A 24,356-nucleotide genomic window follows, 5' to 3' on the forward strand; every position below is an offset into this window, starting at 1 on the left:
TTTTACAAGGAGGTTGTATTTACCTTTCAGCACTTTCAGATGCTATGGTAATGAGTGTGATAGAAGACCTGGGGAGACAGAAATGTGCTGTGCAAATTCATTCCAGAAAGTGGGCAGATACCGTTTGTATATGAATACTCAAAACTCTACTTCCTTCCTTTAAAATTAAGTGCTTCTGGTTGGCTTAGTCCCATGAGCTCTGTTTGCCGACACCACTGTGCAGCAGTGGTTAAAGGCCCTGAAGTACTGCTGTGCTGCTTGCAAGGGCCATGGAAGTGCTGCACCATACTAAATCAATTGCACTTATTTGCTTGCTCACTTACACAGATCACTTGGCTGTGTGGCATTGCTGGAGGAGTCTCAAAACTGAGATTCACTCGATACTTTGCCCATCTGTAGTCACTGTTAAAGATCTGTCCTCTGTAGTGTCAGGGGGATCCAGCTGCTGTAGTGTCAGGCAAATTATGTTGGGTGGGTAGGAAAGAAGAAAATAGTCTTTAGCAGAAAAGCAGAATTTGTAACTTGCGTTGCATTTGCCAAACCTAGGTGGGATTAGTTTTCAGGTTTTGTGGCAGAAGTAGGTTGGTTAATAACTCTTCATCTACAGAGGAATGCAGGTGATGTTATCAGAGCTTGGGTCTTAGTGAAAGTTGGCAGGGTCTTAAATCTCTGGCTTGCTCCTCGCCATTTAAACAGTGTTAGCCAGTATGCATACATTTTAAGAGCATGTCCTCCTCTTTTTCTCCAGAGGAAGAGTGATCTTGCATTGTTAGCAGGGGAGGGAAGACATGGGGAATAGTATTTGTCTTCCCCTCCATGGAATGCGATGGCTCAGAGGCAGTCTGCTCTGATGAATAAATGTAACTTTTTTCTTTTGTGATTGTGTAATACTTGCTGTAGTGTCTGATTGTGATATGTAATACGATTTTTATAGCTATTTTTTTATAGCTTGATCCGCCTTCATTGGAACATGATCTGCAGGACAAAGACCAAATCTAAAATTCAAGGCAGCCAAGAGGAGTCACTGGAAATTACTCTGCGCTGGAGGGCCAGTAGCTGTGCCTGGCTAGAGCGTTTGAATGGACTGTATGCAGAAAGTGAACTTCTGATTAAGATGCTTCTATGGGAAGGCTGGTACTAAAAGAACAAAAGCAGCTCTTCACCCCATGGCAGAAAATTCTGACTAAGCAGGCTAGGCTAGATGCCTAGAATCTCCAGACCCAAGCTGAGCGGTGATACCAAGAATATTGCATGTGCTTTCCAGCAGCATCTACCCTGTCTTAGCTTTGTTAAAGACTAAGTGTATTTGGCTAAGAAGCTGCCTTTTGCTGACTCTCTCCTTTCTAACTTGTGTTTGTGTTTCAAAGCATAGAACTAGAAATCCAGGCTTTCCATAACTGTCTCGGGACAAATCGTTTTTAAGCCATTGGGAACTTGCAGGGTCCTGTGCCATCCTTGCAGCATCTGAGCAAGAGTGCGGGGCCTGCTGTCCCAGAGGAGAAATAAAGAGGAAGCCTGCTCTTGGGAGTCTGTCAGGGGAGGCCTGGGGCTGAGGACTGCTCACTGTTCTTGTCAAAAAAGCTTCTGCCTTCAGTCTGGGTATAGGAAGACTTCCAAAGAACTGTACTAGGCCAGGATATGATGCATTTGGGGTAGTGCTGCTGAGGCAGTAGGGTTTTCTCTAGCTCCTCCTGCTTTTAGCCTGCTTTGTTAAAGAAATAAGGTTTGCACTGTCATACTGTCCTCAGTTCTTTTCCACAGCATGTTTTTAACATGCAAAAAAACTCTGGCCAAATTTGACAGGGATGTGGAGATGGTAAAGCAATTGAGTTCTTGCTGCTTTTAGGAAATGGCAGTCACAGAAAGAAGAAAAAAAAAAAAAGAAGCTTCCACTCTGAGAAAAAGCTGGATTCTTGGTGAACACCAGAGATCCTCTTATGGGAGAGATGGTAAAAGGGACTTAAGAGCATGAAGAGAGTCAGCAGGCATTCCTAGGCGTCAGTTAGCCCCAACCACCTGTGGGACATACAGAACTTCTTGATGTTTAGAAACAAACACCCTATTTCAGGTGAATGTGCTTACTTCTTTGCAACAGAAATGGTTTGTTTTTTTTTTTCTCGCAACAGGAAAATGCTTAAGAACTGAAAGTTTGTACAAGTAGTGTATAGAAGTAAAACAGTCAATTTGTGTTGGTGGCCAAAGAGTCTTCAGAATAAAGGGTTAAAAAATAAGTACATCCAAAAGGTTTCATGTTTCTGATTTTCAGTATGCCTTAGTACTTTAAAAAATATAGCCAGTATTTTCAGATTGACAAAATTACCTTTTTATATTTTCAGGATGAAACTTTCAAACATGGATGTTCAAAAATTAAGCGATGCGACAATAAATGATAAATGACAGCGGAAAAGCTCCCTATTTGAAGGCAAGTACTTGATTTTAGGTACTGCTAAATAAGACTGCATTTCTAGGCTACTCTGGTAACACGGTGGAGGGATCGCAGTTCCCCTGGTACACACCTGCATGGCTGAGCACTCTGGGTTAGGTGGGATTTACTGCTATGGTCATCGGAAGTTACAGTTGTGTACATGTGGTTCTTCTGGAAATGATACGAATGAGCCATATGGTCAGCTGAAACTGCAAACATTTCCTGCTGTTTCTGTCCTGCTAGAGGTGTTGGAGAGGACAGGAATTTTTATTATCCAGGGGTTGGAGGGTTGACTTGTTTTATTCTAATGAGAGTTCACACTTCCCTATCCTCTTTTCCTTTTCGTCAGTGCTATCTCCAACCTCAGTTTCAGTATTGACCTTTGGTGGTTGTGGTAGTTAAAAACCAAAGGAGAACAAAAAACCCCACCTTCCTCTCTAATATCGAGAATAAAATTGAAAATGTTGCAGCAGAAACATCAGCTGCTTCACTTTGACTTAGCTGAGGCCTGTTTGAAGGGGAACTCTTCATGCCTTAGGCTCTCTGTTCAGAGGTTAAAGGCTTAAAAACCAGCTCCTTAGAGTTTTCTGTTGGATTCCCTTACCTGTAACAACTTAAAAATACGATGTAGAGTCTGTAAACTGTTGTATTCCATGGATAAGAGGAAGTTAGAGACCTATTTTGTAGTCATGCATTGCAATTCCTTTAGTTCTTTGTAGCTCTCTGTAGACTTGAGGTGGACTTGACCAAAACCATGTTATGAATGGAGTTTGGTCTTAAAGCACTAAAAGCAAATGAGAGAGGCTAGTGGTTGGCAACAGAAATCTCTCTTTAATCCCATGGACATCACACAAGTCAGTAGAAGTAGCATAAGAATTGTGTACAAGTGGCTGTTATTCCAGGATAGGCAACACAGTAAGCAGTTACCCCAAAACATTTGTGATAACCCTGCATTCATCCTGGTGTCTGCTCTGCTTGATGGCTGTCAGCCTTCTTGCTGATGGCTTCCTCTTTCTTTTTTCAAAGGTCATGACTGTTTATGAAACTCCTCAAGCATAAACCCGGGATGTGCTCTGGGTGGGTTAAGGAGCTGGCAACATGTAAGCATTCTTCATCAAAATCCTGTTTTGGCATAATGACTTGGTGCATTTGCTCTGCCTTTGGGATGTGTGCTGAAAGAGTTGTTCTGCATAGCCGCATGTGTGGATGAAAAAGCGTGCCGTGTGTCCCTGGTTCTGGGCTGCCAAGAATCTTTACTCTCTGTAGGTAAAGCTGTACCTGCTTCCTTCCACTTGTCAAAAAATCCCAACAACCACCCAAACAAAAAAAAAAAAACAAAACAAAGCACCCCCTCCCCCGCCCCAAACTATTAGTTGTTTGGACAAGCATTTTAATTGCACATTTAAGAAGTTAAATTCAAAATTTTTCAGAAGCATTTCTGAATCTGTTGCTGCTTTTATCTTTGTTCATATCACCCTCCTGTAGCCTGATTTTTTCATATAAAACTTGTATGTTATTGACAACAGGATTACCAGTTTTGCTTGTAGGCTTCCTAGAGCATGGATAATGTCTCTCCTGTTCTGTCAATCACCTGTTGCATACATAGGGATAGCATAAGCAATTTGAATAATGTTAAATTACACTAAGATTTATGTAAAGACTTGTTACTGGGCAGGGTTTTTTTGTGTAAAACTCTTGGTCTGGTTGCTGACAGAATGTGCTTTTTCTCAGTGAGCAAGCCATTATTATCTTGGTTAAAAGTGATAGCTGTGTTTAAAAAGGCATCAGTAAACTATATCAAGGTTTAGGTCTTCCAAGTATACAATGAGTCGTTGAAGCTGAAAGACAGTTCCAAGAGCTTTCTGAAACCTTAAGCTGAACAGCAGTAAACTTTTGAACTTGAAACTCGTTTGGGACTTTCTGATTGTAAAAGGTACTTTTTATTATAAGCCCAGTGGAAAACACTTGAGTAATAGTATGTTTTTATACAAAAGGTGGAGGAAAAAATAGATATTTTAGGCAAAAACAAGTTGGCATCCTGCTACATCAGATCTTAAGATGGGATTGTAATTTTCCAAGATGTAAAAGAAGTTACCATTGGCTGTAGTACTGAAATCAGTTCTTCTCTGTTCTCCCTATTGTGTGGTCAGATGGAGTGCTCACTACTGCGGCATAGTTTTGGGGAGGGAGGAAAGGTGGTAATTTTGTTAAGCATGTAAAAATACCTTTTCTACAGATACTGGCTCTTTACCATCCTGAATACAGGATTGCCCATCAATAACTGGTCTGGCACAACAGCAGGACCTGTTGAGTTAGTGATGTAAATTTGGGGGGTGAATACATGTCTCCAAGTCAAAATTTCCAGCGTCTCCAACAGGGAGAGAATTTTACTGGCAGAAAACATCTAGACTTTGCCTAATGGTGTGTGAAACTCATATTTAAAATTGGGAGTGTAGGTCGCGCTGTGTAACAGTGACTTGTTCTTTGTGAACCAGGAGATTGAATTGAGGCAGTATGGCTTGAGGGTCTGACCCAAGCCTTGCTGAAGGCAGCAGGGAGATTGTTTGGGGCAGGAGGGGGAACGTATTAGTTCCAGGAACTGTTTAAAATATTCCTGGCAATAGAGCTGTATTTGATTAAGCATTTGCTTTATCCTGACTGTCTTCTGCTGGTTAGGGGCTAAAGAATTTTTGCTGTGATACTATGGCCACCTACGCTTGTTTGATTTTCCCAGCAGGTGAACTTATTCAGATGAGGAAGACGGTAATAATGCTTTTCTCTGGTGCTGATGTAATAAATGACTACTTCCTTTAGCAAAGCAAATAGCTCACTGGGGTGTGTAGACCAAAACACCTGTTCCACACTATGAGTTTCAAGAGAATATTTGTTCCACACTAAAGTCTAACAGCATTGGGAAAGAGGTTTTGCACAGGGACCCTCCTTGAAAGTCATGGGGGGGTCCTCTCCATAGCCTCCAGGAGCTGCCACAACAAGGCTGTCTTGCTTTGAGGTTGGTAATGATTCTTTCTGGTGAAGGTCTAGTTGTTTCACAACCCAGCAAATCCTCAGTCTTCAGCTCAACATAGGAATGAACATCCATTAGTGGGGGGATCTTCCCCTCTGAAAACACTGCAGCTCTTTCTCTCTTGAATGTAACAATGTTACTGAGCAGCAATAAATCTTTGTGCCGGGAAAACTTGGCGTGCTTGTCAGCACAAGGGAGCACAGCAGAGAAAGGAAATGTCTGTGAAACCACAGCCTTGGGCGCTCAAATGTTTAGCTGTGCTGGTAAGCAAAAGGGTTTGAGACCATCTGAAAAATTAAATATGATCCTTTATTTCTCATGGTCTTCTGTGTCTCAGCTAGCTATCACCTACGCAAAGGCTCTGAACAGATTTCAGGAATTGGGTAAGGGGCTTCCTGGCTGACCATGATTTGAATGATGTTGAAGTGTTTTGCTCATGGCTTTTTACAGTAGGTGGGTTTAGTCATTTCATTAGAAATGGAAGACGAGTGCAAAATCCTCATATCTGATTTTCTTGTTTCTTTTTATAAGCTCTGGTTTGTTCTTATTTATGTAGTAAAAAAAAACATTTTACTGAGAAGTAGGAGTTAAAACGGTACTACGCAATGTCGTGTGCTTTGCTCTGTTGCCTTCCTGGATTATAAATAACACAGCAACTTTCTCTTTCCTTTCCAATAGTACTGCTCCGTGGCGGTCTTGTGATGAGGTACGTGGCATTCTGCAAGTTTAAATGGAGCAAAGATGATCCTTCTTCTCCAGAGATGTGGAGTCAAAGGCTCTGGGTGTTCTGCTCTTATAGCTGTTCTGGGCAGCAGCAAACTAATACGTTTCTTTAGCTGTGACCTTAGGAACATTTTTCCTATTTCTGTAGCCACTAACCTGCCCAGCCAGACCTTTGTGGATCAGAGGGAGTTTTGTGCCCAAGGCAGGATAGATGAGGCGGTGTGCTGCCCTTTCAGCCTGTGTCTGCTAGGGCATTGCTTTTCAGAGCAGCAGGGCAGCCTGTGTCCCAAAGCGGTCCCAGGAGTCTGGGTGTGATGCAAAGGCACATCCATTGACTGGAACCAGCTGGGAAGCTGTGGTGAGGCTTGCTTACCAGCAACCAGTCTTTGGATTAAACAGGATGCTGCTACCAAGGGTTTGGCTACCCTGCTTCCTCCCACAAAATATGCAAGTAGGGGGGAATTTCTGGCCAGGAAAGATGTGTCACCTTGGGACAGTGGCAGAGGTGCTCTCCTTCTGCAGCGGGGTCTCCCCATCCTCCCTGGCCCTGTGGGCAGAGGGCATCATGCCTGCAGAGCTGTCCGCAGCATCCCAAGGGTCCCAGAGGTTAACCCCTCCTTAAATCTCCAACCCTTCCTGCTGCCTAAAAGTGGATTTCGGGCATATTTGTTTGCGGTAAGGTAAGGAAGAAGCAGAGGAAAACCTTAGTTTTCTATTGGGAAGTGCCTGTTGGTCTTTGCTGTGGACAGGCTGCACGTCTCTGAAATAGTCTTTTGATTGAGGCACCGGTAGGTTAAGGGGCTTGGTTTGAGTTTTGATATTTTACTGTAGTCTCCCAGAGCAGGTTCCCTCAGATGTGGAGGTGTTGGAATGAGGCTTTGCAATACCAGATGCTAAGCAAAATGCTGATTTTTTTTAAATTTTTTTTTTCCATGTGTCCCTGAAGGTCAGAAATTTGCCAGATGCAGGGGGAATGAGGCTGAAATAACTTGGTAAAGCATTCCTGGTGGAAAACTTTCCACTTGCCCCTGAATTCATATGCCGTTTTCTTACGGCCTGGTGTTGTGGATCCCTGCCACAGTAGGTTTGACTTATCTTTGCCTGTAACTCAGAACTGATCTGTGTTGGGAACCTTTTTTTTTTTTTTCCTTTTGAAAAATGAAGTGAAAGTTTATCAACCTGTACAGTTAAATGAGAGCTCAGCCAGCCAAATGAGGAAGTAAAACCTTCCTATAGAATGAGCTCTAACCTGCTCACTGCACTTGTTTGCTCTCAGTTGACATCAGCCTTGCCATAAAGCCTCTAAATACAGGCTGATGACTTCCTTGTGAGCCTGGTACTGCTCTGAATCCAGCTTCTGGCTCTTGAATGGTGGGACGATATTGCTGGAACGCAGAAAGAGCAGCTGTCAGGTAAGGTGCAGAGCAAGTGGGGCTCCCTGTGAGTATGGCTCACGCTCTGGGGAGTTTGCTTTTATTGTTTTTGGCAAATGCAGCAGGGAAGGTGGGGAAAAGAAAGGAGAATCTTAGTCATTAAGACAACAAATGACTGGTCTTGATATTAAGAGTTTATGTGCATCTCTAATTTGTGCAAGTAAAAATCCTTGTTTTTCTGAAAGCAGAGCAGCCCATCTTCTTTCAGAGAAACAGCTCATGGAAGGGCTCGAATGGGCTGGCAGGCTGAGGTGGTTTGCAGTGTGATTCTCAGGGACAGAGGAGGAGGAAGAAGAGGCAGCCCAGACCTAAGGTGTGAGGTGGGAACGCTATCATGGCAGGGAGCTGTTGCTCGTGAATGGAGTTATGGCATGTACACCTGGTTTAGAGAAGACTCAAACCTGCTCTGCCTTGACCAATGCCAGCTCTGGTTGCAGCCGTGTCCCCTCTGCCCCAGCTCGGACAGGCAGGACGGGGCTTTGGGGGGAGCTTTGAGGAGCCCCAGCTCCCTCTGAGTCAAGCTGGTCCTTAGCGTGTTTCTGTGGCTGAAGCTGCTGGAGGTGCTGCTTAGACACACACCCACTGGGCACCTGGTGCTCTGTTTGCAAGTGGAGCAAAGACCTGGTGGAAGGACTAGACAAAAGTTATTCTTTAAAGTCATTCAAGATGAGGAATTGGAATATAACCACTACTTTTTTTGGAAGCTTTTTACAAAAAATTCAAATTATTTTTTTCTAATCTTCCAAATCTGTCAAAATATAAAGAAGACAGAAGACCTTGACAGGTGTCTCAATTTTTTGGTCAAAAATAATTATTTTTAATTGCTAAAATGTTAAGATTAAAATAGAATTTTGGAACCACAACTAAAGCTATTCCATGTGTGCCTGTGTGTGTATGTGTATGCAAGAGGGGGCACAACACTGTAGACAGAGAGGGGTGCTTTTTAAGCTGGAACATAGGATGGGCACATGATAACCTGTGGATAAATTTAGCCTGGAAACGAGAAGACTTTGGCTCTCAGTGGAGAGAAAACAAGAGCAGCTTCCCAACAGGGTCTGCTGAGGTGAGAGGGGAAAAGTGGCAGGAGGAAATCTAAGTAGTTTGAAAATGAAGGTCATAAAGTTTATAAATGGGATTTCACAACCTGTTTGTGATAGCAAAAGCTGGACTCTGTGATGCACAATTTCTCCTCTTGTCATACATTTTTGTGTGGTTATAAGCAACCAACTGACCTGTTGGACTTGGGCACGCTACTGACTGTTTACTAATGTGTAAGCTAGTGATTTTATTATACTTTTAATTCTCTCTTTAGAAGGGTGACCTCAGTGTTGGCTGTGACCGAGCAGAAATCCAGTGGTTAAGTTTACAGAACTAGCACGTTGCTGGTGATGGCCAATACTGGATCGTATCAACCCCAGGCAGCAACACAGAGCTCAGTGTTTGCCACGCGTTGCCCCAGCTCACCAAACCGAAGGGTGTACAGAAGGGCCAAGCCTTGCAAATGCTGCCTCTGCCTGCCAGGATGCAAAGTGTGCAGACGTGGACCACGGGCTCGGGGCTTCCTGGGATGGGGCTGGAAAAGTGACGTGGCGAGCAGCCTTCGTCCAGCACATGCTTGTGCATGCTGCTGCTGGGGCTGTGAGGTGCACGCCGCGAGATGGACGTGGCTCCTGCACCCTCTGCAGCTGGAAAGCTGTCTGGTAAAATTGTGAAGGATTGAACCTGATGAAATCCAGGACAGATATATACACAACACATTGTGATGCTAATGTGGGAAATTTCTCTGATATAAAAAAAAAAAAAAAGCATCAGAATAGATAGAAATACAGGTTTAAAGAATAATAGTGATGGCTATTAAAATATGTATTAATTATTTTGTTTTCAACCTGAGGACATATAGCAACTAAAATTTTTCATTTACAGTAATTTATTAAAATAATCTAGACATAAAACCAAATCAAGTAGTACATGTTAAATGTTTGGAGCCACTGACTGCACACCTGGAAGCAGGGGCTTGCTAGCCCAGCTGTGACAGCTCCAGCTGTATTCAGATACAAAGATACATTAATGGATTTCAGTTCAGAGAGCAGTTATTTCAAAGCTGTGAAACCATTTCAGTAATGAAAAAGCAGGCAAATACCTTTTCATTCTCAGTGCATGAATTAAAAACAAGGATTAGATGTAAAAACTGTTACACTTGTGGATTGCACTGTGAGGAAAAAACGGTGAAGCCCACTGGCTAAAATAAGCAATGCTTTGGTTTAGATGGAAAAATACACATGGTAACTGCTTTCCCCTTACATATATGACATATTCAAGGTATTTTTTTTATCTTACTGATGCTATTTGTCACTTTTAAACAGAGTGCCGGATTTCTTCCACAGAAGAATACCTGAAAGTTAGAAGGCTGTGTAGAAAAGTAAAGGCCAAAGTTGTATGGGGGGGGGGGTTATAACTAATTATCATGTTTTCCTGCTGAACTAATCGGTTTTAAATTAATGGAACCCAGTGTGGATTTCTTCCCCGCAGCCCGGGGGGCCTCCTAATGCCTGGGGGAGGAGCTGCACTCAGGCTCCTCTCCCATCTCCCTGTCTCCAGTACCTCCGTGCCTTCCTCCAGATGCTTTTGGCTTCTGGGCTCCTGGGGTGGCCCGCGGCTGGGCAGGGAGCTCCGGCCAGCGGGCCGGGGATGTGCAGGGTGGGCTGGGAAGGGGAGCCGCCGGGTGCAATGTGGTTATGGCTTTGGGCTTATCATGAAGGTAGTTGTTTGGTCAGTTAATTCTGCATCATTTGCTGACCGCAATTAGTGAAGGGAAGAGGGCCGCCCTTGTGTCCGACATGTGGGTAGAAGTACCAGCCACGGCTTTTATCCAGGTAACACCAATAATTGCAGAGCTGTGGCAAGAAAAGCTTTGGTGCAAGCATGCCAACAGTGACTGAAGATGTATGGCTTGATGGATGAGTGGTCACCGTGCATGTCCTTCCGTTGTCATGCTTGTTGGGCTGAAGCAGCTCTGGCTATGCCTGCATATGCTGCCCATCACCTCCATTAACTGGCTAGACCAGAAGTGTAAATAGTGCAGTTCTGGAGAAGCTTGAAGCAGCTTTCTGCTGCTTCTGCACACTCATTTCTGGATTACCAGTTTCTCTTGACAATAAATATAAGTGAAATTGAAACTCCTTTTCAGACTACCTTCTTCCAACCACTGCCCCGACAGCTTTCAAAAAACAAGCTGCTTCTCTGAATATAAAAGTCCTCACTGAAATAGCAAATAACACGAAAAGAGTAAATCAGGCATCGGAACAGATAAGTGACAGAATTGCATAAGGTATGTTTATGTGTACGCAGATGGACACACACTAGGAAAGACAAAACTATAAAAAAAAAGTTCCCAGCTACTTTGCAGACAACATTTCCTTAAATCACTTGATGAAAATTGCTATAGTTGTTAGGTTGCTATGGCATCTGAGCTCATCCAACAACATTTGACAGATTTTTATCTGTGTCTCACAAACCACACTGAGCAAATTGAAAATCCCCGGTTACACCGTCCTTTGTATCATTTCCTGTGAGATAAGTCTGAAGAATAAACTTACGCATACAGCGTGTCTGTGTACAGACAGGCTTGCATAGTTCATGAAGTAGGATGACACCTGTCTGACATAACGCCTGGAGAGTGGCAAACATTGCATGAGACACTCCAGTGCTTTTATAAATAAGAGTGGACCAGAAAAATGCTTTAATGCTGAGTGAAGACTGGACAGCTTCTTCAGAGAGAAGATGGCTCATCTTTGCTGTGCACTAGACGGCTCATCAGATAGTCTCTTTGCTGTGCACTAGGCCAATAACTGAGATTGCACGTTCTTCCTTAACACTTGTGTTTTTGTTGTTTCTAATCTTTTCCTCCCTCAAGCTGATGCCTGTTGGACAAGGCTGGGAAGACAAGAGCACTAGGTTTAAAGGAACGTAAATGCCTGCTAAGATGGCACTGGCCAGTTCACTTTCTAGCAAACCAGTACCACCACGCTCAAGAAAAGTTTCTACGGCGGGTGTGGAAGTGCACCAGAGCAAGCTGGATTTTTTCTGCAAGCTGGGCTATGGTAAGCAGGACATCTGCAAAGTGCTGGAGAACCTGGGCCAAGGGGCCCTGGAGGATGATGTGCTCAAAGAGCTGATTCGGATGGGGAGCAAACCTCAAGCTCTGGAGAGCCAGGCTCAGTCTTCCCCGCTAAAACTTGTTGCCCGTGGATCATGTAGCACCACACCAGGGTCCAAGTGGCTTGGAGAAGATGAAGGTGACTCTTCCGATTACTTGAGACCCATTGTGATCGATGGCAGCAATGTTGCAATGAGGTAAGCTCTGTTTCCTAAAAGGGAACTCTCTTCCTCTGAAACTTTTGAATTTTAAAGCTGGTGGCTTGTAGTATGTTTTCATTTCAGGTGATGTGTAATGTACGAACCACCGCTGTTCCTTGGCTGAGGCACAGCTTGTAGGGACCCGCTGTCTCTATGCCCATAAATACGCACGCCAGATGCAATCGCTAGCTCGCTCTGCATTTTGACCTTTTATAAGCCAACAGCTAGCTAACCACTACTGTTTATGGCAGTATGATTCAGCAGCTTGCTCTCCTGTTAGTTCACCGTGATCTTTCCCTGCCTTTTCAAATGGGTACCTAGGATTTCTAAATCTCTGTGCTGAGGTGTTTCCAGGAAAAACTGGTGAACAGATAGACAGAACAGCCCAACTAACCTAAGAAGGAGAGGGAAAATAAAAAGGCAGGTGACTGTGGTGCCTAACAACATTGCACTTGTACTGTTTTGACTTGCAAGCAAACTCCAACAATGTTCCCGGCTTGTATATTTTTGTTGGTTTTCGGTTTGGCTTCATTTTTATGGAAGTATCAGGGAATTGGTACTTGACTTGTGCTGAATAGTCTCATTTCCTCCTTAATTAGTTCTGTTTCTGGGAAATGTCATAGCAACCCATCCTGGCCAATTACATTTCTTAAGCAGTGTCCTGACACTGTGAAAGCACTCTTACTGATGGGGAGCCTGGCACATCCATGTGGACGGGGAATCCAAAGACAGCAGTGGGTTGGCCTCTGTTTACCCCAGCAATATGAACAGCCAGAGGCTCCAGCAGTTCAGAGTCTGGGACGCGCTGGCTATCCATCGGTTTTTCCCTGTTAACTTCCCTGCCCACGCAGCAGGGCCAAGCCTGTCCCCGCAGGTTGGGACAGGGCAGGGGAGGGCTTCCTCCTTCGGTTAGCTTTGGTGTGAGGTGAGGTGAGACCATATCCCCTTCGGTTAGAGGGCAAAGTGGACAAGTGCATCCAGAGCAACTGGAGACTAAGCAAATTATGCCATCTTCTGGGTGAAGGGAGAAATCCCATCCGAAAACGAGGGATTCCTCAGTCAGGGCAGCTCCTGAGGAGCGAGAAATAAGCAACAGAGCAAAATCGCTTAGCCTTGGCTGGGCCATGAGCTCGGTAGCCAGGTGTTAGGATGTCCTGCCTCCATGTGCATTTTCACCCTGCACCCTCCTTAGGGTGTCCTTCTTGCCTCTCTGCAAAAGAGATGAGCACCCATTCAGGCAGAGGGGCTGAGCTGAGCACCTGCCCTTCCGTTGCATTAGGGGCAATGCTACCCCGACTGGCCGTGTGCTCCATTCTTCTGGCACAACCTTGTCCTCACCAATTTACCAGGGCTTTTTTAGAGCAGGCTGAGGTGGACAAGGCAGAGAAGAGCGTTGTTTCCAAGATGGCAGAAGATGCAACCTTGCCGCTGAGCAGGAGGCCCAGAGTAGGCTGGTGGCTAATGAGATATAGTGCATGTTTTGAGCTTGGAGTACTCTGGGAAAGCTCTGAGATCATCCCGCTGTGCCAGCCTGTGCACGGGAGTTTGCTAGACAGAGATTATTTAAAACAAATATCATTATAGGTATGTGCAGCAAATGGCTTGAGCTAGCATGTCATATTGCTTTCCTAGCCCACATGCCTATATAAATGGGTTTTCAAGAAGCCACGTGTGCTTCTGGCATGTAAAATCTAATTCTTTTTGTAGAATAATTTTCAAAATTTGAGTCCAAGAGATGTTTGCCTGCTAGATTATTGAAGGCTGGTGTTTTGCTGTGGATTCCTCATCTTTCACCTAAAAGGTATTAGAGGAATGTGAAGTACTTTTGAGTTTCAGAAAGGCAAAGGTTTTACAGCTCTTCTCTGACATCCCCAACCTCTGTCTTGATAAAGTTAAAGACTACCTGGATGATGGAGAAGACTATTGAGCGTGTCAGTTCAGTTTGTACTGAACTGACGCAGCCTGGAAGGAGCTGCTTTCCTCTCCTGGATGCCTTTCAGAGTGGTGCCGAATGGCATTTACTTTGGCTAATGGCACAGGCTTAGTGAATGCTTTTGGTATCCTCGTTTTAATTTTTCTGGTTTGCTGCTGTCAGATGGAGAAGGGCTGTTTGCAGAATTCAGGGAAAAGGGATGTTAGGTTTCCTTGCTGGGTAAGCATCAGCACCAACAACCATAAAAGTGCAGGAGAAGCAGCAGTTTAGGGATGAAGCTGTCAAAAAGTTGAAACTTGGGGAGGCAGTTGCCTGTGTGGAGAAAAACATCGAGAGCCTTTGTATTTCTAGCTTAGGACTGGTGTTTCTGGAGCATTTCAGAGTTGGCGTTGAAGGCCCATTGTGGGGTGCAAGGTTTTGAAAAGGACGTATATGCCCCAGGGTAATAAAGCAAGTGAGTTGGCGGTCTCCAATCATCAATCAGCCTATCCATAGAAACTGAGTGGAAAATAACCTTGCCTTCAGCCAGTCTCACTAGTCAAGCATCTCAGTACACTTTGCGTTTCCATCAGATGTAATGAGAAACTTAGCCATCTGCCAGCCTATCCACAGGAAGCAGGCAGGATGGCTTAGCAAGGCTAGTGGAAAAAATAAATGGAGTTGTGTTAATACGAAAAGGGAACTGTCATAACCCTATTCACTGCACACCAAAGAGGCTACCTAGTCTAGTGCTTGTGCTTACACCTAGTTTTTAAGCTGTGGTAGGTACAGAGGCCCTTTCCTAGGCCAGCGGAGTCCTGCGTTAGGCTCTCTCCCTTCTGCCAAAGCTGTGGCTGATGCTGTGTCATGACCAGGTGGAGATGGGGCCATTCACAGTTTTCAAAAAGAGTTATTTTGACTAAATGCCTTCTCAAAGGGGTTGGAATTGCATAATTTAAAAAGGAATTACTGCATGCTAATTATGGCTTAATTGCCGGAGTCACAGCAAGGCCAAATTGCTGCTTCAGCTTCTGAGAGATGGGCCTTGCTATCTGTGACCCAAGTGCAATGTACCCTGTGGCTGGCGAGAGGGAGAGAGTTGGGACTGAGTTATGACAGATCAGTTATGGTCCACGGACTACGAGGATGGATGGGAAAGGTGACTGACAGGAGCCAATCTGTTGTCAGGTGACACAAATTCACCACACAAGGAGAATGTAAAATTTTAAAGCCCCTGCTCCATTGCACGGCAGACATTGGTGTTCAGTTGTGTCGACACTGCAGCATACCGTGCGTGTACATATTCTTTTAGATACACGTTCCCCAGGCTTGGCTGTAGCAATGTAGCAGCAACTGGATTAAGTGATAACGCTGAGAAACAATTCCAGGTGCCTCTTCTCTCTTGTTCTGCTTGGCCTTTTGGCCGAATCACTTGTGCTTGGGTGCTTCACCTTCTGCACTGGGGGTACATCTAGAATTACTTTCTAAAGCTGACAGGGTCATATATATGAGTAGTCAATGTTAAAGCAGGCTGTCACTGAACTTTAAGTTGTGGTATTAAAGATGTACCTAAACTTCCTTTTAAAGGGAGTTAAATGAAGAAGTCACCTGAATTTTCAAGACACCTGTCCAGGTGACTTTATACCTATCCTGGGTAGATCCTATCCTTTAAAACCAAACCAAACAGCTCTTCTAGAATGGAGATTAGATGTGTTGAGTGCCTCAGACCATGTATTATTGGTGAGGGTTTTTTAAGACTTCCCATTGCCTGGGTATCTATTAATAAACAAACAGGTTTCTTCCTCTAAATTATACTATTTTTCATTTGTGGTCACACTTTCAGCACTGGGACTTTTATTAGGTGTAAAACAGAGCTTTGGTTATGAGGCTGATGTAGGCAGAACCTAGAGATGCATTCCTGGGGGATGGAGCGGGGAGAGGCATCTAAGACTGTGCCATTGTCCTCGACTGATCTGTCACCGCACGTAGGTGTAGTAACCAAGACAGTCATTTACAAGTATGTTTTGCAGAGGTGAAAGCCTGCGTGAGACTGTGGTGATATTATCCAGAAAGCTCAAAGTACAAGGATGAGGTTTCTGTAGATAATGTGAGGGCATTTATCCATTTTAGGACTTTGTGTGGAGCTTATTTCTGTTTACTTGTGCAGAGATGGTTAACAAATTACCTTCCTTTACACGTGCACTGCACTGTAGTCGCATTTTAGATAAGCAAATGACAAGCAATGAGAACTTTCAAAGGGGGGAGAAACTTAGGAAGAATATCACCCCTAATTGTTTTTCTTGAGGTTGTTTTCTGTGTCTTGCTCTGAATATTGATAATTCTTCAGAACCCGCCTTGCCTGCATCCTCTACAGCACCTGTCCTAGGGCTTTCCTACCTCTCTGTGCAATGAAGAAAAAACCCCACCAACTAGGGAAAGATAAACATGGGCCTGAGGTGTCTGTGGCCATGTCCACTGAGGCCTTGTCCCTTTTTTGGTGTCCTGGGTTAGGTTCTCTGTCTTTCCCATCCTGCCTTTTACAGTTTTCCTTCCCCCATAGTTTGACTCCTGTTTCCAGGAGAGGTCGGCGGCTGAATGACCTGCGATCACACTTGCAGCTGCTTCAGACATTAAAATCCCTAATGTCACTGTTACCACAGAAGAAAATTCCCACATTTTGTTTCTCATAGGAGAGCCTTGTGGGTTTCTGCTTGTGTTGGAAGAAACTCTCACTCCTCAAACCATTAGCAGATGAGGCATGTGAAGGGTCTAACACAGCCTAAGGTCTTGCTGGTACTTTAGGAGTCAAGTCCATCCAGATACAGATGGAAGCAACAGGCTTGGGTAGCAGGCAGGTCATGGAAATGGGGGATAGGATACCTCTGGTTTTAAATATCCAAACTGCTTCAGATAACAAGTTTCTAGTTCCACTGGAGGAGGTGTTTGGATCTGCCCAACCAGGACACCCTGCCAGGTTGTTTTCTTGGAAACTGGTGAATGACACAAAAGCTGTTTATTTTGCCATTTCATTACTGGCTCAGTTAAAGAGAAGTCTAAGCTTCTTGAAAGCTTTGCCTCACCATCCTCCTCCTTTTTTTTTTTTTTATAGTCATGGAAACAAAGAGATATTCTCCTGCTGGGGGATCCAGCTGGCAGTGGATTGGTTTCGAGAGAGGGGGCACACGTACATCAAGGTTTTTGTCCCACTCTGGAGAAAGGAGCCCCCTCGACAAGACAGTCCCATTGCAGGTAGGTCACTGTCCTGGGCATAATTTGTCAACCCTTGGGTGCAAGCTGGAGACAGGGGATGTGAAGAGCCCGGTGCAGTTTTGCCCTGTAAAGTCAAGCACAGTGCAAGTTGTATATCAGGTATCCGTCACTTAAATTAGTCATTAATTTACTGGTGCAAGCTCCTGACTAGCAACTAAAACTGCTTACAAGGCTTTGTTACGCTGCTTTGAGTCTTCTGCTTTACAAGCACAACTTGCTGCCAGCTGAGGTAAAGGAGTTAGTCAGCTTGCAACAAGTCCACAGAGCTTTTAAGGCCAGCCAGGAGATGATGACATCGTTGCACACATTATCCAAAGGCAGCAGTATCCGAAACGTTCGCTACTGCATGACTATTATCTGTTAGCCTATTACCCTGCTACAGGAGATACATGAGTTCCTCTTCCAGAAGAAGGAATTGCATCAGCTGAAGTCTGTGGAGGGGGTCAGATTCAGTTTGTATGGAAATAGACGTGCCAGATTTGTGCTAGCAGCTTGGCGTCTGCAGATGAGGCGGCTGGGGATCCACCTTACTGCATAGCAGGAATGACAAGAAGTCAGAGTGTCCTCAATAGCAGCAAAAGAAGTTTGTTTATTTTATCAGCCGCATTTTATCTCCAAGTTAAGCTCATGTCAGGGCTGGTTATGACCTTTCTAGCATCTAGCAGGGTAAAAAGGGCACTACAGGGGTTCACTATGCCTCAGGTGTAGAATTCAGGCCATCCTTTTACAGGTAAGACTTAAAAATCAAAAAAGGGTATCTCAAATTTTACAAGTAGATGCTTTTGTAAAAGACCTAATTTTCAAGTTGCCAAATAACCACCAGACATCAGTGCATCTGAAAATCATACTGCTGTAAGTTGCCTAAAGGGATGAAACATCTTTAGATTCCTGTAAGTTTCTAGCACATGATTAAGACCTGGTTATTATTAATTAATTAGTTTCTCTTTTTAAAATACTTTTTTCCCTTTCTATTTCTGCCAACCACCCCACCAGATCAGCACATTCTTGAAGAGCTCGAAAAGCAATCGATCCTTGTGTACACGCCATCCCGGAAGGTGAAAGGCAAGAGGGTAGTTTGCTACGATGATCGCTACATAGTGAAAGTTGCTTATGAGAAAGATGGAATCATTGTTTCCAATGATCATTACCGGGATCTCCAGAATGAAAACCCTGAGTGGAAATGGTTTATTGAGCAGCGACTACTCATGTACTCTTTTGTCAGTAACAGGTAAGAGATGGTTGTTAAGCAATCTTGAATTTAAACATTAAGGGCCAAGACAGCTCCAACATCAATGCACCTCCCACCAGTAACAGAGTATGCGAGCCTTTTTCTGAAAGGAATTTACTGCAACTTTTCTTATCTCATTTCTTTAGTTTCTGCTCCCTTAGCTTTGGTCTTAAACCCCCCCTGTCACTCTTCAATGAATTTCTCTATTTGAATGGGAGCATTAGTGACCAGCTTTGCTTCTTTCCAATCCAAACTGGGATGTTAAACCAAGGTTTGGTATCTTTTAATTTCTATTTCCTGGAAGGAACAGAATTAAATCTGTGGGAGGAGGCTGGCTATCTGGCAGTATTTTTACCTCCCCTACAAGGCAGAACAGCACTTTTTCCTATGCTTTTGTAATCATAACTTTCTAGAAGAAGAGAGAGATGAGAAGCTGGTCTCTCTGGCCCTTAAACCATCCCCGTTGGTGAAGGTTTTCATTAAGGCACTTGCACGGTGCCCATGAGGCTAAGCTGTGCGCTCCTCAGTCTGTATGTAGTAACCTTGTCCGAGTTTCCTAGCAGCAGAGGTGTTCACTAGCCATCAGTTTGGCTGGGGAAATGCACTTGGAGACATCCTGTGTGCATGGAGGACTGTGAGCGGAGAAGTCACCTCACACCGCAGCACTCGCTGTGGGTCAGGATGGAGACTTGGCGCTCTCGCCATCAAAATTGGATGGAAGTGCTTGGCACTGGGTTTCAGTTTCCCTGTAATATCGTTCGCGGGAATGCAGTCGCTGAACATCAGCATGCTGTATTTCTCAAAGCTCCAGTCCATTATCTCTGACTACCACCAGGCTTCTTCCCTAATTACTAATGAGTTACGAATATTTATAAGGTATTTTCCTTCCTATTTCATAGGGATTGCTAGACCTTTGCAGAACCCTTCCTTCAGAAAGTCTAGCTGTTACTGTGAAGCCCATTTGAATAGTTTCAGCAGGACCCTTTTGCACAGCTTTGGGAACCTCTCTAAAACCACAGCCTAAGTTGGAGGTTTCAGTCCCATTGTGTGGATAACCAAAGTCCCTGAGTGCATCCCTTCCCCTCCTGCCCGTGACTCCCTTCATCCGACAGAGAGTTGCTCCATGGGTGGGTGCAGTGCAGATTCCTTTGCAAATAAGTCCAGAGATGCTAATTAGTTTTCTTCCTGAAGCATCACATTCAGGTACTGGCACAGAAGAATAAAGAGAGTTATCTGAGCATTTTGCTGGCCTTGTAGCAGGAAGCCTTTACTGAATCCTTGAAAAAGGCTGGGCTTGTTTATCACACCACGTGCACGATCAGCTGTAACTCCGAATTAACTGCTGGCTTTTTAATCCTCATTCTCCTACAAGTATTTAGTAAGAGAAAAGTGAGTTTGCTGTGGAAGGGAGCTGGTGGTGAGGTTTGCAGTGCTGGGACCACAGAAGAGTTTGCTGCGCTGCTGCTGCTTCAGAGAAAAACGAAGCAATCCTGCCACAGCTGAGGCTGCTGGCTGGCCAGAGCTACACCAAGCTGCCATGCCTTTCCGGTTGTTTTATGTTATTAGGAAAAAACAACAACTACATGAAGCTGAAGCATTGTTGTCTTGGCAGGCAGGAGGGCACCGTGTCTGGTAAGGCAGCCTGAATCCTGAAGGCCAGGCCACAAAAGGAGCATGAGGATTTTCTGCCCTAAGCTTGTGCCGCAAGCTGTGATTGCACTTCAGCTCCAAAAGCTCGAGGTGTTTTTGTTACCCTTGTGACTTTTTTTCTTTTTCAGGTTTATGCCTCCCGATGATCCACTAGGCCGGCATGGACCCACTCTTAATAACTTCCTCAGCAAAAAGCCAGTGCTTCCTGAACCAAAATGGCAGCCTTGCCCCTATGGTGGGTTTCTCCCTGTGCTGTGAACTGCCACCCCTCTTCCTCCTGGCCCTTGCTTCCCAGCAGCGCTTTACTTCGGCTAAGGGCAAGTGCCATTGCCACGTGCTGTCCTGCTTCGTGTGGCAGGGACTTGGGTCAGGGCTGCACAAACGCCTGATGCTTTTTCCTCTCCTGCTTGAGTGGCTTCACCCTCAGTGAAGGCTGTGGCTGTGCTGACCCCCCCCCAGCCTGCACACCCTTTTCACTTTGCAGAGTGGACTTGTATTGTAGCGCTTGGGAAAGGCCATCCAAATATTTCCCCTCTCTCCCCTCCCAACAGCTGTCCAGCAATGTGCAGGTTTCTCAGAGGTAAATCCCTATACCATTTTTTAAAGCAACCCTTTGTAGCAGCAGGTCTCCCAGCCCACTGAGTGCAGCAACTGGAACATAAATGAATTTCAGACACTTCCAAAATAGCAGAAACTTGCTTTCACTGCTGCTTCACCTTGCAATACTAGGTCACCAATATTTAAATCTGGGGTCAAAAGTACTGAATTGGAAAATAGCACTTCCTCTCTTTGCTGTTTATGCTCACCATGCCCCTGCAAATGCACAGTGCTGAGGAGAAGTGATGGGTGTGTTAATCGACGTGGGTGCTAGCGACAACCTCCTGTTTGATTTTTTTTTAAAAATTTTTTTATTCTTTCAGGTAAAAAATGCACCTATGGTAATAAATGCAAATTTTACCACCCAGAGAGACCACATCAAGCTCAGCTCTCGGTTGCTGATGAACTCAGGGCCAAAATCAAGGTCACGTTAAGCCTGGGGAAAGAGGAGGAGAAGTGCAACCGCTTGCCATACAGGACCGGAATAGAGCCTGCACCCTCTGATGCCTGCACAGAAACTCCGCGAGAAGCCAGTGGCTGCACAGGGGCTTCCTGCTACCCAGGGTGGTCCCAGGGAAGCTGTCCTGAGCAGCCGTCCAGTGCCTGGGCTGGCAGCCCCGGCTCTGACCTGGGAGTGGACCAGAGGTTGCTACAGCCAGAGCTGCTGCGAGACCAGCCGCTCCTGGAGAAGATGTCAGCGCTATCCGTTGGTGATGACACCTACGGCTACAACTGGTCCATACGTACCTCTCAGGACAGAGAGGTGACGGACAGCCCTCATCGCTGCGGTGACCTCAGGCACAACCTGTACTCGCTTCATCACGCCCATAGCTTGGACCACACCTGCATACTGGGATGCCCTTTCCAGCAAAGGGTGCTCCCACCAGCGCCGGGCAGGATGCACCCAGCTCACAGCTGGCCTCAGGAGTGCTGCGGCATGCATGGGATGGGTCAGAGGAGCCGCTACGTCCCTCATGGTGCTCAGCACAAACAGGCCCTGGAGACTCAGCGCCTTGTTTTGCCACAGTCCGCAGCTCTTCCCCCGGACCTGCTTCACTTGTACAGCGAGCAGCAGCAGCACCGTCTCCCCAGGCGGCCCCCACAGCAGCCCTTTCTGTTAGACTCCAGCAACAGACTGGGCTTCTTCCAGAAACCCCATGCTTACCCTGATGCCTCTTACGGTGACTACTGGCCTGCCCCAGCTGCAAGGACACCCTCTGCCCAGCAGGCAAACGTACACAGGGAGCTGTGCTCTCTTTTTCCTTACAGCGAGGTGAACCACGTCATGGCTTTGTACCCTGATATCAAGGATATTGCTAGCTTGACTTTACTGATTCAAAGACACAGAAGCTTGTGAAACCGTCCCCATCGAACCTTTCCCAACAACCAGAAGTCCTGGGGCAAAAAGATGCTACTTTGAGGCTTAACTAAGTGTTATTAAAGGGCTTTGTGGTAAGGGTTATAGCTGTCCCAGGAGCACAAGTCCAAGCATCAACCAGCTGTGGCGCATGGGGCATCGAGTCAGGGCAAAGACTGCTGTTCGTTGTGGTGGGATCTCATTCACCTCCCACTGGAGGAAAACTGCTGTTTCTGGGCTGTCAGCAATTTGAACCTCACTGATGACTGGGTTCAGGATGGTATAGAACTTTGTTAATGCCTTGACACTCTAGACATGTTTTTAAAGTCCTGACCTATTGTTCAACTACCATAAAAGAACCATGCTCTGTGGTCCCCAGTAAAGGGCTCTCCACAGACCCCCATGAATGCTTGCTCAGCTAGCCTAAAAAGTAATTATATTTGGCCTATTTTCCCTAACACAGGGCTGTGCTCTCTGCTAGAAGGCATCTTTGGGTCCATATTATTGCCTGATACAGGCCCAGCCCTGTATCAGTAAGCTTTCAAAGATGCATCTTGTGTTTATAAACCAGTGGTGTGTACAGACTAGCAGGGGTGGTGGAGGTACACCAGAGCGCTAAGATAGCTGCAGGTACACTTCTCAGGGATCACACCCAATGTAAGTCAAATCAGGCAAGTCATCTTCAATATAAGTCCTGATGTAGACTGAGGACTCAGGCTTGTTAATTCAAAAAGAAGAAATCCAGATAATGCCAAGGGGAAAAGAAGACGACAAAAAAGAGAGCTTTAAAATGTCTCTGTTGTATCAAACAAGAAAACTATTGTGGACTTAACTGTTAATTACCAAACATGGTCCCATAATGCAATTACACAGCTGATTTATGATTACAAACATTTAAACTGAGTTCTGTTGGGACATGTTTGGTTTTCAGTAAACTGTAAAGCTGCTAATCTCTGCATTATTCCACTGAATTCTTCAGGTTATAATTCAAGTATTAAGGTTGATCCTAAAGGTTTTTGGCATTTTACCAAAGTTTAAGTATGTCAGTGTGACATGTTTTAAAAATGCTTTAACACATTATAAAATGGTCATCTAGAATACTTAATTCTGAAAAATGTCTTTGTTTTTTTGTTTGTTTGTTTGTTTCTTTTCCATTCCTCTTAGCACTGATGCTTCATCAAGTCCAACATTCAGGTGGGATTTACAAACTCTCTGACCCTGCAGTATCTCTGTTAGGTTCTTCTCTGAAGTGTTGCTCTTAGGCAGGAATTAAACATGGCCCTCGCTGACAACTCTGAATTCTCTTGCTTTCAAAAAGGTGACTAAGGAGTAGTAATTTACCATTAATGACATTATCACATGATGCATTTTTTGAAGGTGGTGATGTTTCCCTCTGCAAACCACCAGCAGCTTTTTTTTGGTGGTGGTGGTTAAAGAATCTTTGGGAAGTATGCTGTATCCATGCAGTGTCTTATGGCCATGCAGTTGGCTCCAAGAAATTCTAATTTGGACTTTGGAGGTATGATTTATCTTCACAGAATGTGACAGGTTTTTTCCATATGTCATGAATTTTCCTTTAATTATAGTCATAATATATATATTATAACTGGATCACCAGAACAGCTTATAAATTTATCCACTGCATATTATATAAAGATGAGAAATGACATTAAAACAAAACTATGGCATAAATGCCCTGTGAAATGCTTTGAAAAGTACTTGTGTTCCACAGCCATCATTAGTTGTGCTGAAATATGCCACACACCACACTTAACACACTGAAGCGACCTGAGACATTTCATGGATTAAATGCCTATATTGTGCCTATGCAAGGCCAGGCTCATTGGCTTGCCTAAGCACCTGTACCGGAGCTTTCCCAGCTACTGCTGTACACATATGTACACTCACAGAGAAAGTGTGAATGCAGAGTGGAAAAATACCTTCCACATACTCAGAGCAAGTCCCAAATGACAGCATTTGGAAAATGTACACACAGCAATAGGGCAGGATATAACCATACATGTCAACATTTATTTTAATGTCTGGAATGTACGTTACATATTTCAATACAGAAAGCATTTAAAAAGTATAGGAAAATTGGCACGCTGCCTTTCTATAGGGCCTTTGGCTTGCTGGAGACATGTGCATAAGCTTTTCTCCTTTTCCTTTGAGGATGCACAGGAATTTGGTGGTTGTTCAAAACCCTCTCTTGATGTTTAATAACTTATTTTTCTTTCATTTCTGTCTATCTTTCTGGGGAATCTTTCAGTAAAATACATAGAATGTGCATTCTGCTGAGAAAGTGTCTGAGAAAATAAATCAGACTTTGGCACTGAAGAGAACTCGATTTCTCTTGGCTCTTCTCCTGACCAGAGGGTTT

At 44.7% G+C, this 24,356-nt stretch overlaps 1 protein-coding gene across 1 annotated transcript; it reads left to right on the forward strand.

Annotated features, from left to right (window-relative positions):
• The first annotated feature begins 204 nt into the window (after nt 1-204).
• Nucleotides 205-23,081, forward strand: ZC3H12D (zinc finger CCCH-type containing 12D). Its single transcript, XM_075036010.1, has 8 exons — nt 205-2,068; nt 2,337-2,422; nt 3,452-3,525; nt 11,520-11,959; nt 16,984-17,123; nt 18,138-18,372; nt 20,151-20,257; nt 20,943-23,081. The coding sequence occupies exons 4-8, from the start codon at nt 11,577-11,579 to the stop codon at nt 21,974-21,976; spliced, it is 1,899 nt and encodes a 632-aa protein (XP_074892111.1). The 5' UTR covers nt 205-2,068; nt 2,337-2,422; nt 3,452-3,525; nt 11,520-11,576; the 3' UTR covers nt 21,977-23,081.
• Nucleotides 23,082-24,356: the final 1,275 nt, after the last annotated feature.

This window comes from Buteo buteo, chromosome 9, assembly GCF_964188355.1.
Source record: "Buteo buteo chromosome 9, bButBut1.hap1.1, whole genome shotgun sequence".
NCBI classification, from domain to species: domain Eukaryota; kingdom Metazoa; phylum Chordata; class Aves; order Accipitriformes; family Accipitridae; genus Buteo; species Buteo buteo.

Bases quoted from the DNA above. Each gene is read 5' to 3' on its own strand.
- ZC3H12D (XM_075036010.1), top strand. From the start codon at position 11,577: ATGCCTGCTAAGATGGCACTGGCCAGTTCACTTTCTAGCAAACCAGTA. The intron at 17,124-18,137 runs GTAGGTCACTGT...CCACCCCACCAG, and splicing joins ACAAGACAGTCCCATTGCAG to ATCAGCACATTCTTGAAGAG. The intron at 18,373-20,150 runs GTAAGAGATGGT...TTTCTTTTTCAG, and splicing joins TACTCTTTTGTCAGTAACAG to GTTTATGCCTCCCGATGATC.